At 47.3% G+C, this 12,584-nt stretch overlaps 1 protein-coding gene across 8 annotated transcripts in view; it reads left to right on the top strand.

Moving 5' to 3' along the window:
• Positions 1 to 12,584, top strand: part of CACNA1A (calcium voltage-gated channel subunit alpha1 A) — a 338,162-nt gene that overhangs the window by 197,604 nt on the left and 127,974 nt on the right. For all 8 annotated transcript variants that reach the window (XM_082381539.1, XM_082381542.1, XM_082381540.1 and 5 more), the window contains 2 exons: positions 9,099 to 9,190; positions 12,109 to 12,261. In XM_082381539.1, the coding sequence (XP_082237665.1) occupies positions 9,099 to 9,190; positions 12,109 to 12,261 (245 nt within the window). The remainder of the gene's footprint in view (positions 1 to 9,098; positions 9,191 to 12,108; positions 12,262 to 12,584) is intronic.

The following is a 12,584-nucleotide window of genomic DNA, read 5'->3' as shown; positions in this document are numbered from 1 at the left end:
TATGCTTTGTAAATAAGTTTATTTGTATCATTTTTTAGAGTCCACATATAAGTGATATCATATTATGTCATATGATATTTGTCTTTCTCTGTCTGGCTTAGTTCAGTTAGTGTGATAATCTCTGGGTCCATCCATGTTGCTGCAAATGGCATTATTTCATTCTTTTTTTATGGCTGAGTAATATTCCGTTGTGTATATGTTCCACATCTTCTTAATCCATGCATCTGTCGATGGACATTTAGGTTGCTTCCATGTCTTGGCTATTGTAAATAGTGTGGGCAGGTGCTTCTTCTAACCAGAGGTCAGGGGTTTGACGACATCCCCCCTCCTCTCCCCTGCTTTCCAACCACGCTAACATCTCCTTCTCATTCTCCTGTCCCCTGCCCCTCCCTCTCATCTGGTAACTTCACTCTTCACCATAAGGTCTCTCCAGCCCCAGGACCTTTGCACATGTTCCCCTCCTCACCCACCTGGCACATAGTAGTTGCTCCTCTGCAAATATTTATTGACATTCTGACTTCCAGCCAGCTAGAGAAAAATCTAGCTCCTTCTTACACTTAGGTTAGTGGAGGTATAAAATTGGCTGAGGTCCCAGGAGAGGGTAAGTGGGTGTGGTGAAGTTAACCAGGGGCAGCAGTCTGGGGCTCTCGCTGGGCCCTAGGCTCCCTAGGTGTAGCAAAGCCAGACTCAGGATACAGGCACCACATGTTAGCTGTGTGACTGTGGGCAAGTAGTTAACCCCTCAGTGTCTCGGTTCCCCTGTCAATGAACTGAGTGTAGAGCATTCACCTGGTAAATATGCTGAGGCATAAAATGGGACCTCAGTATGTAAGGCCATTAGCATATAACCTGGCAAAGAGAATAAACTCAATGAATTTGGTTCCTTGATCAGTCAGTTCTGGTATAACTTAGGGGCAAGTAACAAAATAAAAATTTAAATGGTGATGATGATGATGATAGCAAACATTTATATAGAACTGACTAAATTCCAAGCACAGTGCTAAGCATATCACCTAAATTCCCACACCTATAAAGGGAAGTACTATGATCATCCCCATTCTATAGCTCAGGAAACTGAGGCACAGAGAAGTTGAATATCTTGCCCAAGGCCACACAGCTAGTGATTGGCAGAACTGGGATTTGAACCAGGGCTCTCTGGGCTCTTAACTGCTAGGAAGAGTGTTTGTTATCCACATTACAAGAAGTCTGCAGGCTGGGAGCTTGGTTGCAGTGTTGGTTCTGCAGCTCAGCAATGTCTCCAAGGAATCCTTTCCATCTTTCCACTCTGCCATCTTCAGTGTAAGGACTTTTCTTGGTAACCTTTACTACTCACGGTTCCAAGATGTCTACCCAGCCATCCTGTGTAGGCGCAAAAGCATCCGGCCAAAGAAGAGGAAGGGCTGTCTCCTGCCCTGTGACTCTTCTCAAAGAAGGGAAACTTTCCCAGAAGCACCCAGCAGACTTTCACTCAGATCCCGTTAAGCGCAAGACTGGGTCATGTGACCAGTGCTCCCATTGCAAGGAATCCTGGGAGAAAGAGACTATTGGGTATTTTCTGCCTCTTTGATGGAAGGTGGGCTCCATTAGCAAGGGAAGGGGTGGGATTGGCTATCGAGTAGACAACCATCTGTGTCTTCCCTGATTTTTTCCTAGTTTAAGACAAGTCCTGGGCTTCCCTGGTGGCGCAGTGGTTGAGAATCTGCCTGCCAATGCAGGGGACACGGGTTCGAGCCCTGGTCTGGGAAGATCCCACATGCCGCGGAGCAACTAGGCCCGTGAGCCACAACTACTGAGCCTGCGCGTCTGGAGCCTGTGCTCCGCAACAAGAGAGGCCGCGATAGTGAGAAGGCCCGCGCACCGCGATGAAGAGTGGCCCCCACTTGCCGCGACTAGAGAAAGCGCACAGAAACGAAGACCCAACACAGCCAAAAATAAATAAATTAATTTTAAAAAAAAGACAAGTCCTGCCGTCTACACAGACTTCCATCTCTTCTGGAATATAGTCTATTAGTTATCACTATGCTTTCCTACATTTCACTTCATTATTTATTCATTCATTCATTCAACAAACATTTATTGGGCACCTCCTCTATGCCAGGCACAGTTTTAGGTCCTGGGGATACAGCTGTGAGCAAAACAGATGAAAATTCCTGCCCTAGTGGGGGTACATGCTAGAGCAACACCATCCAATGGAACTTTCTACAATGATGGAAATGTTCTTTGTATGCGACTGTCCACCTGTGGCTGTGGAGCACTTAAAAGTCGACTGAGGAACTGAAGTTCTCATTTGATTTAAATTAAATTAATTATATATTTAAATAGTTATGTGTAAGTGCGACTAATGTGACTGAGGAACTGAATGTCTAATTTAGTTATAAATGTATATTTAAACAACTATGTGTAGCTAATGGTTACTGTATCAGGCAGCATGGCTCTAAAGGCCAAGGGATACATCATCGACTTTTCTCTCTCGACACATAAACATACTCAGTTCTCTTCCACCCTAAAAAGACTCTCTTCTCATACCCAGGCTCTTGTTTCCAGTTCCTCTCCTCTTGCTCTCTCCAGCCATCAACCATGGCGAGACTCCCCAGTGCTGTGTAGTGTATGCTTTTCATCCCTTGCATCTTACTCATTTCTGTGCTGCCCTGGAGACCAATGACCTCTCCTTTCTCGAAACGCTTTTGAACTTGACCCTCAGGGATGACACTCTTCTGCCAGGTCTCCTCCTGCCTCTGTGACTTCTCCCTCTTTTTCATCAATATCTTTCCTCTACTTGTCTCTTTTTTTTTTTTTTTTGCCCTTCCCCAACATTCCACTGGGGATTCTTGGCTTTTTTCATTTTATCTATCTACCCTGGGATATCTGGTCTACCATAACCCTACCCTCGACCACTCCTGACGCATTCACCAAATATGCATTGAGTACCTGCTGCGTCACGAAAGGTGCTGCAGGTACTACCAAAAAAAAGTCTCTACAGTCGTAGAGAACAAACGTATGGACACCAAGGGAGTGGGATGAATTGGGAGATTGGGATTGACATATATACACTAATATGTATAAAATAGATAACTAATGAGGACCTGCTGTATAGCACAGGGAACTCCACTTTGCTGTACAGTAGAAACTAACACAACATTGTAAAACAACTATACCCCAATAAAAAAAAAAAGTCTCTGACCTCCTGGAGCTGATATTCTAGAAGAGGAGGTGAATAATATATACAACTTAATAAACAGTATAATTCCAGAGAGTGAAGATTCTCTTTATCCGGAGGGGACATGGAAATCCTCTCTAAGAAGAAAAATTTGAGCTGCAATCTGAAGGATTTGAAGAGGGCCAGCTAAGAAAAGAGGGAGAGAGTTGACGGGATGGGGCAAGTGTCTGAAGTAGAAGAGAAGACCAACATAGCATTCCCATGGTGGAAAGGAGATTTTCCCATTGGAAGAACAGAAAGCCAAAGTGCCTGGAGTATAGCACAGAGCAGTCAGTGGGAGTAAAGTCACACAAGGTCTTATGGTCACGCTACCGTTTGGATTTTATTCTAAGCATGATAGAAGCCACTGGAAGGTTTTAGTGAGGGAATTACAGAAAACTGGCTTCCCAAACTTAACGTGTCCACAATCCAGCTCTTGATCTTCCTCCAAACCACCCCCTTCCTCCATCGTCCCCATCTCAGTTGACAACTCCATCCTTCAGGTAACCCAGTCTTAACCCCTCTCTCCCACCACATGCTCCATCCTTCCGTTGGAAGCCCTGGCGGCTGCCATATTGTTCTCCATAGTGCTTCACACCATCTGACATACCGTATATTTTCCCATTGTCACTTTGTTCATGGTGGCATCCTCAGGTCCTACCTGAGTGGCTGGTGCATAGCAGGTACTCAATAAAACCTGGTTGAATAGATGGACCACTTGGTGTTCCAATCATAATCAGAAAGCCATTCTTCCCTTCCCTTTCTTTCCCACCATTGCCCCCACCCCATCCAACAAGCCACGTGAGGTAGAAAACTAGGGTTCAGGAGTCCTGGGGTCCTGGGTTCACATTCTTACTTGGCGGTGTGGACCTCCATGCATTAGTAACTTATCTGGGCTTCAGTTTCCTCCTCTGTAAAATGGGACTCATCCTGCTGGCTGCTGGTATGCAGGGAGGACTTGATGAGCCCAGGCAAGTTTCCTGGTGCACAGCAGTCAATGGCAGCTATATATAAATTGGGGCCTCCTTTGTACTCCCACTGCCTTTGTCCTAGTTCTAGCCCTCATTACGCCGGTCGGCTCTTGTGGCTGCCTCCTAATTCCTCCCTCCATCACCACCAATCTGTCCTTTCAGCTGTCAGGCTTGTCTTCCTAACGCCAACCCTAATCACATCCCTCCCTTGCTCCAAAACCTTACATGACTCTCACTGTCCAGACGACAAGACCCACCTTCTCTGCCTCCGGTTTCCCCCGACCACGTATCCTGAGGGAAGCCTTCTGCCTCTGTAGGACATTCTCGGCCTGAGAAGCCTTCCCCCTCCTCCTGTTCTTCTCCTAACTCTTTGTCATCCATCCAGGGAGGGAGTCAGGAGATAGTACACCTTGGGTGCCAGCTAAGATTGCACTGGGCAGGAGGGAGGCTGGATTGTCTGCATTTCAGAGGCTCAGAGAAGTTAGGGCAAAGGCCATGTAATGAGAAAATTCAGGGTCAGGGTTTAACTCCAGGTCTAAGATTTTGTAACGTTTTGTGCTGTGCTGCCTCTTCAGACTTGGGCTGCACAATCATGCTGTCCCCAGCCCTCCTGTCTGTACTCATTTCCTCCTCGTTTCTGCCTCTTACAGCCCTGGAGCCAAAAGGACTTGAATCTCTCACCCACTTACTTGTATGGTCATCTAAGGGCAGAGCTGAGTTCATCTCAGCTTTATCCTTGTGTCCAGTACGACCGGGTCTAAACCCATCATCTCTCACCTGGACCAGGGCAGTCACCTCCCCCCTCGTCTCCCAGCTTCTGGCCTTGACCCCCAGAGGGGTCTTATTTTAATACAAGTCAGATCATGTCTCTTCAGTGCTCAGAACCCTCCATGGCTCCTACTTCACTCGGAGCAAAAGCCAAAGTCCTCACCGTGGCCCACAAGGCCCTGCACCATCGGCCCCATCACCCCCCAGGCCTCATCTCCTCCCACTGTCACCCTGGCTTATTCGGTTCCAGCCACACTAGCCTCCTTGCTGTTCCTCACATGTACCTTTGCACTGACTGTCCCTCACATGTACCTTTGCACTGACTGTCCCTCTGCCTAGAGTTTTCCTCTGACATATTCCTGTGGCTCACTTCACATCTTTATCCCACTGACTCTTTCTCCGTACCTGAGCTGTGTGGTCCATTCACCACTGGCCACGTGTGGCCATTGAGCACCTGAGTTTAGATGTGCCATAGGTGTAGAATCTGCACCAAGATTTCAAAGACGTACTCCAAAGGAAAGAATGTATAAAATGTCTTGTGAATAATCTTTCATATTGATTGCCTGTTGAAATGATAATGCTTCGGATACACCAGGTTAAAGAAACTATATTTATTAAAATTAATTTTACCTGTTTCTTTTGACTCTTAATGTGGCTACTGGAAAATTTTAAATTTCACACATGGCTCTTCTTGTTTTTTCCTTTTGTTTTTTCCTTTTTTCTTTTCTTTTTTTTAATTGAAGTATAGTTGATTTACAATGTTGTGTTAATTTCTGCTATACAGCAGAGTGATTCACTTATACATATATATACATTTTCTTTTTTTATATTCTTTTCCATTATGGTTTATCATAGGATATTGAATATAGTTCTCCGTGCTGTACAGCAGGACCTCGTTGTTCATCCATTCTATATATAAAAGCTTACATCTGCTAACCCCAGCCTCCCACTCCATCCCTCCCTCAACCCCCTCCCCCTTGGCCACCACCAGTCTGTTCTCTATGTCCAACACATGGCTCTTCTTAAGGTTCTACTGGGCAGTGCTGGTCTGAACATCCTTAACTCTGAACTACTTCCCTGCCAGGCAGGAAAGAGCAGTTGGCCTTTACCAATTGATATGTGTGTCATCACTCCACTCACCCTGCCCCACGCTACCAATGCACCCCCTTCTCTGCACTGCTTTTCTCCCTTGTACTCATCACCCTGACATCTGGCATATTTACTGCGTTTATTCTCAGCCTCCCCCATGCAAACAGGGATTCCTATGACTCGTGTCCCCAGGACCTAGACAGGGACTGGCACATTGTAGGTGCCCAGTTCATGTTTGTGAAGTGAGTGAATGAAAACTCAACAAATGCTTGTCATTTACTGTGCATGCCCTCACTAATGGCTTTTATCTGCCAAGAAGGAAGAAAGTGAAATAGACTGGTGATCTATAGGATGATGGAGTTTGAGGAATGCCCGTGAATATCGGAAAGTTGGGAGAGGAAGAGAAAAATAGAATTAAATGAATGAAAAGTTCTTTGGGGTTGCATGGCATGGCCCCCACCTATACTTCAGCTTCATGGCACCATCCAAATCCCCACCATGCACCATCTCATTCTTTGAATTTGCCAAGCTCCTTCCCACCCCAGGCTCTCTGTCTCTGCCATTCTGTCAGCCTGGAAAGTTCTTCCCCCATGGACCAGATTCCTCCTCCTCTTCCGTGAGCCCTCAGCTTGAGACCGGGTCCTCCCTGGGTCCCAGACGAGTTAACACTACCTGCTGTGTGCCCTCAGAGCTGTTGTTTTCCCCTGCTCTCTCTAAGAATGCATGACACCTGTGACGGATTCATTCTCTGTGTGCCTTTTTTGGTTAAACATTTTTCTCCCACATCAGCTCCGTGGGGCAAGGAGGACCTCAGGTATTGCTTTGCCCAGCACACAGGACGTGTTCAGATATGCATTTGTTGATGGTGGAAAAGGAGGTCAGCCCAACCTAATAGACCCGTCTCTGCTCTAGGAATAGTTGGAAAAAGAGTTGGGTCTTAGTTTGGTGTGCCTCCATATTGACCCTGAAACAAGGATTCAGGTGCAAGTAGTTCATCTGGGAAGTGACTCCAGGAAGTGTGGGTGGGGGACAAGGGTGGGGAGACAAGGAAGAATGAAGGGTCAAGCAGGTTACCCGCTGCGGGCAGCTGGGCTCAGCCTCTCTGGGAGCCTGTGTAGAACTCACACCTCAGAGAATCTGGGAGGAGGGGGCAGGGGAGCTGGGGAATTCATCCACCTACTCCCAGCAATCTTTGGTGGAGGGCTGCTCCCACAGGGGAATTCACTCCCTGGGCCTGTCTCAGCTTCAAAGAAAGTCCTGAGACAAAGGCGTGCCAATATTGGTTATTTACAGATGCAGATACTGGTTGTCTCAAAGACAAAGAGATATACTATATATAAAATAGATAATCACCAAGGACCTACTGTATAGCACAGGGAACTCTACTCAATATTCTATAATAATCTATATGGGAAAAGAATCTGAAAAAGAATGGATGTATGTATATGTATAACTGAATCACTTTGTTGTACACCTAAAACTAACACAACATTGAAACTCAACTATACTCCAATATAAAATAAAAATTAAATTTAAAAAAAGACAAAGATGGGACTTCCCTGGTGGCGCAGTGGTTAAGACTCCACCTGCCAATGCAGGGGACACGGGTTCAAGCCCTGGTCCGGGAAGATCCCACATGCCGCGGAGCAACTAAGCCTGTGCACCACAACTACTGAGCCTGCACTCTAGAGCCCGTGAGCCACAACTACTGAGCCCGCGTGCCACAACTACTGAGCCCATGTGCCACAACTACTGAAGCCCTCACGCCTAGAGCCCACGCTCCACAACAAGAGAAGCCACCACAAGGAGAAGCCCGCGCACCGCAACAAAGAGTAGCCCCTGCTCACCGCAACTAGAGAAAGCCCGAGCGCGGCAACGAAGACCCAACACAGCCAAAAATAAATAAATAAATACATTTATTTTTTAAAAAGACAAAGAGATGTAGAAACTGGGTATTCACAGATGCAGATATGGTTGTTCAAAGTAAAAGTCATAAGGTCCAGATCCCTGGACAAAACAGAAGACACCCCCAAATTATTTGCATGGTCTCCCTCCTCTTAACCACAGAGCCCTCTGTTTTTCAGCATTTCTTGCCCATCATGTGAGGCTCCAACAACAACCTCTTCTGTGGCATAGTTCCATGGTGGTTCCTACTACATTTCTTATTCAGGAAACGGGTGTGGGGGTTCCTTGGGTTGAGGAGGGTCTCTGGGACCCTTTTTCTCACCAGCAATACTTTTTACAAATGAGGTCTTAGGATGGGGTCTTTACGGGGGGGCTTTCTACGGGAGGGTCCTCTCACCTATCACCGTGATTCTTACTCACCTGTATTTACAGGAGTGACTTTTTGCCCTGAGGTTCGGGGTCTGTAGTCCCCTTCTGGAGCTGATGTCAGCTGGTCCACCCCCGCAGGGCTACACCCATTGTTTGGGTTGTTTGAGTAGCTTAGTACACTTCCTGTGTTCTGGCCACAATGCCAACCACTTCACGTGTATCGATTCATTTAATCCTCACACCCCTTTGAGGTGTAGGTACTGTTGTGATCCCTGTTATACAAAAGGGGGAACTGAGGCATGGAGAGGGGAAGTAACTTGCCCAAGGTCACCCAGCTGGGAAGTGGCAGAGCTGAGATTTGAACCCATGCTGGCTGGGATCTTAACACTAAACTGCTTTCTTGCCAGTTGGTAAAAAGACCTGAGCCCCGAAGGATCTGCCACTCCCCCTGGTCCTTCCCCCAGGGCCTCCCAGCCTCCCCAGGATCCATCCTGATTGTGAGTTGCAAAATACACTGAAAGTCACCCCGACCAGGTGCCACAGGAAGCTTCTGTTCTTCTCAGCCTAATGTTTATCGAGTATCATCAACCATACACCTATGTGGGGTCTTTGTAAATCATCTGTTATCCTGTGAAGCAGGTACTATTAACACTGTTTTACAGGTGACGAAACTGAGGCCCAGCAATGTAAAGTCACCTGCCTGTGGTCACCCAGCCAATACACCACAACATCGAACCCCCGCCCACCGCTCTGACCCTGAAACCCACCTTCTGCTTTCTGTTCTGGCTTCTTTCTTCCAGCATCTTGGCAACAGTTGGGACGGAGTTTGACCTAAGAACGCTGAGGGCAGTTCGAGTGCTGCGGCCGCTCAAGCTGGTGTCTGGAATCCCAAGTGCGTGAGTTTCCAACCGTGACCAGGGGTCTGCTCAGGGGGTCCCGCGAGCCCTTGGTTTCCCCTCTGCATAGCGTGTCACAGGAACCCTTGGGTGCGTCCCCAGCCTGGGTCAGGGCAGCCTCCACTTTGGGGAAGTCCCTCAGAGGACTCCCCACCAGGCATCTGGCTGCAGGTCTGGGTGAGCGCCTGAAAGCCAGCCAGGAGCCGCACCCATTTACTGAGCATTTCTCCATCAGGAGCCATGGTAAGCGCCACCCAGGTCCTCACACTCACAACCCTGTGAAGTCGATAATGCTGCTATCTCCGTTTTACAGATGGGGAAACTGAAGCTCAGGGCGGCTGAATAACTTGAGCAAAGTCACGTGGCTGAGAATGGCAGAATTAGGAGTTAGCCAGTCTGACCCCAAGCCTGGTAATACTGGTGGCAATGACCGTTACCATTCATTGAGTGCCTGCTGTGTACCGGGCACAGCAGAAAGAGCTTTTTGTGTATTATCTTAGTTCATCCTCACGATCACCCAGTGAACCCATTTTACAGATGAAAAGGTGGAGGCTCAGAAAGGTTAAATGACTCACCTGAGTTCTTACAGCTTGACAGCGATGAGCTCCAAAGTCTATACTCGTTCCGTGCTATTTTCTCGTCCTCCAGGGATGCTTCTCCTCCAGATCCTCTGTGGGTGGCTGCACTATACAGGGTCAGGATTAGGTTCAGCTGGAAAAAACAAAAGAAAAACAAAACAAAACAGGGCTAAACTTTTTCTGTCCTACTGCCTCAGTAGTAGTAGTAGTAATAATAATAACAATAATTCCTATTTTTTTTAACATCGTTATTGGAGTATAATCGCCTTACAATGTTGTGTTAGTTTCTGCTGTATAACAAAGTGAATCAGCTATATGCATACATATATCCCTATATCCCCTCCCTCCTGCATCTCCCTCCCACCCTCCCTATCCTCCCCCTCTAGGTGGTACAAAGCACCGAGCTAATCTCCCTGTGCTATTAGTTTTTATTTATAAGCACTTAATATGATCTCCCTGTATTATTATTTTCTATTTATAAGCATTTACTATGTACCAGGCGCTGTTCTAAGTATTTGCCATTTTTTTAACTCATTAATCCTCACAACAAGCCTGTGAAGTAGGTTCTGTTATTACCACCATTTCACATTTCATTAGCTTCATTCTTCAAGTTCATTGCCATCCAGATTTAAAGAGTAAGATTTTCCAGATAACCACCAGCAGGGTCTTTTTGTTAGAAAGAAGGCACTTCTACTCAGGTGTCTGCAAGATTCCAGTGGGTGCCTATGTCATATTAAATCAAGGGCCATCCCAAAGCTAACACTAATAAGAATTTTTGTTTAATGACCACCTACGATGTGCCAGGGACTTTGCTAGGTATGAACCCTCTCATTTAATCCTGAGAGGGAGGTGCTATTCTAATCCCCATTTACAGACGAAGAAACCAAGGTTCAGAATGGGAACGTGACTTGCTCAAGATCACTTTGCTAGTCAGGAGATGACTAAGTCAGGTTCCCTAGAAGCAGATTTAGATAGGTGTTCAGATGCACTTGCTATATTGGGGGAGTGCCGTCAGGAGAGAGAGAATGAGGGCAGCAGGACGGGGTAGTGGAAGGATCTGAACAAAGATGCAGTCTCAGCCGGATCCTGCAGGGAGCTCTGGGGTGTGAATAGCGTCAGAGTTGTCTCCTACTTGAGGCAACAGGCTGGTCTTTTGCATTTCTGTGGTCAGTTATTGGGGGTGGGAGGTGGGGAAGCGATAGCCTCCCAGGTGGGGAGCTTTTGATAACCAAGGGCAATTCTATGAAAAGAGGAGCATCTGGGAGCCGTTAGCAGCAAATGCCCACAGCAGCTGGAGGGAGGGTCCACCAACAGCAAAGGAGATCTGGCCTGGGCATCAACTTCAGCCAGTGTCCAGAGCCTTAGCCACTCTGCCACATGCATCAGCCTTACATTTTGGACCTCTTGGAGTAACATAGTCTCCCTGTGGTCTCCACCCATCAGGAGGTGCTAATCGTGGGCCATGGGAAGTTCTTCTCATCAAGAAGCAAGACCCAAGCTATATGTTTGAATCCTCATTTTAACCATAGACTTTCCTAAACATACAGAACAGTGGTTACAAACAGAGGGTTTGACATCATTCCGACCTGGATTCAAATCCTGGCCCTGTTATTTACCATGCCCTAAGGTGAATCATGACATCCGCTGAGCTTTGCTTCCCACCTCTGTAAAGTGGGGATAATTTTACACGTGCGCCTGCCTCATGGGGTTGTTGCTAAAAGCCAATAAAATAATGTCTGGTTTCTCAGGGTTGGAACTAGGACATTGACCGCTTTCTCAGGCAGAGCTGCAACTAGCGTATATGGCGCCTTTGTATGAATTAGGAAAAGACGCCCTCTCTTGGTGGAAAGAAGTGAGAAAAAGTCACCCCGCTCTGGGTGAAAGCCACCCAACACCCAAGAACGGGGCTCAGAAAGCCATGAATTTCCACCTCTTTCTTGCCCAAAAGGTCATCAAATGGGACAGCCTATGTCCAATACTTTTAAAAATATTTTAAAGATAAAAAGTGGGGAATTCCCTGGCGGTCCAGTGGTTAGGACTCCGAGCTTTCACTGCCATGGTCCCGGGTTCAGTCCCTGCTTGGGGAACTAAGATCCCACAAGCCGCACGGCGCGGCCAAAACAAAACCAAAAAAAAAAAAGTGCTCTAAAATATTAGGAGGAATGGTTCCTATTATTATAACGAGCAGCCTCTGTGTCTTCCATCTATCTTCCCTCACTCTCGCCCGGTCCCCAGCCTCCTGCGTGCTCTGGGTTCCCTCAGGAGGCATCTTGGGGGTGGGGTTTTGGGGTGCCTTCTCACGGGCCTGTGGGGCCTCTCTCTCTGTGTCTCCCCAGGTTTACAAGTCGTCCTGAAGTCGATCATGAAGGCAATGATCCCCCTGCTGCAGATCGGCCTCCTCCTCTTTTTTGCAATCCTTATTTTTGCAATCATAGGGTTAGAATTTTATATGGGAAAATTTCATACCACCTGCTTTGAAGAGGGCACAGGTAGGTCCGAGCAGCAGCGTATTTTTTTCCCAACCTTCCTCCCCTTTCTTTCTTCCCTTAGGGATAAGCTCCTGGAAGGGATCTACAGGGGTTTGCTTCTTTCTCCTGGAAGCTGGGAGAACCTCCTCCCGAAAGCACTGCAGGCAAGGCGGGGGGTGAGACAGTCCCCGAGATCTTGGTTGTCGCCGGGGCATTGCATTGGGGTCCCCGAGAAGCTGTCCCGGGGTGAGTGGTTTATTTGGGAAGTGATCCCAGGAAGCACCATCAGAGGAGTGGAGAAGTGAGACAGGGAAGGGAAAACATCTAGTAAAGGGGGGTGTTAT

Source organism: Balaenoptera borealis (genome assembly GCF_965194805.1).
Source record: "Balaenoptera borealis genome assembly, chromosome: 2".
Classification (NCBI taxonomy): domain Eukaryota; kingdom Metazoa; phylum Chordata; class Mammalia; order Artiodactyla; family Balaenopteridae; genus Balaenoptera; species Balaenoptera borealis.
This window is presented reverse-complemented; position numbering and strand designations above follow the sequence as displayed.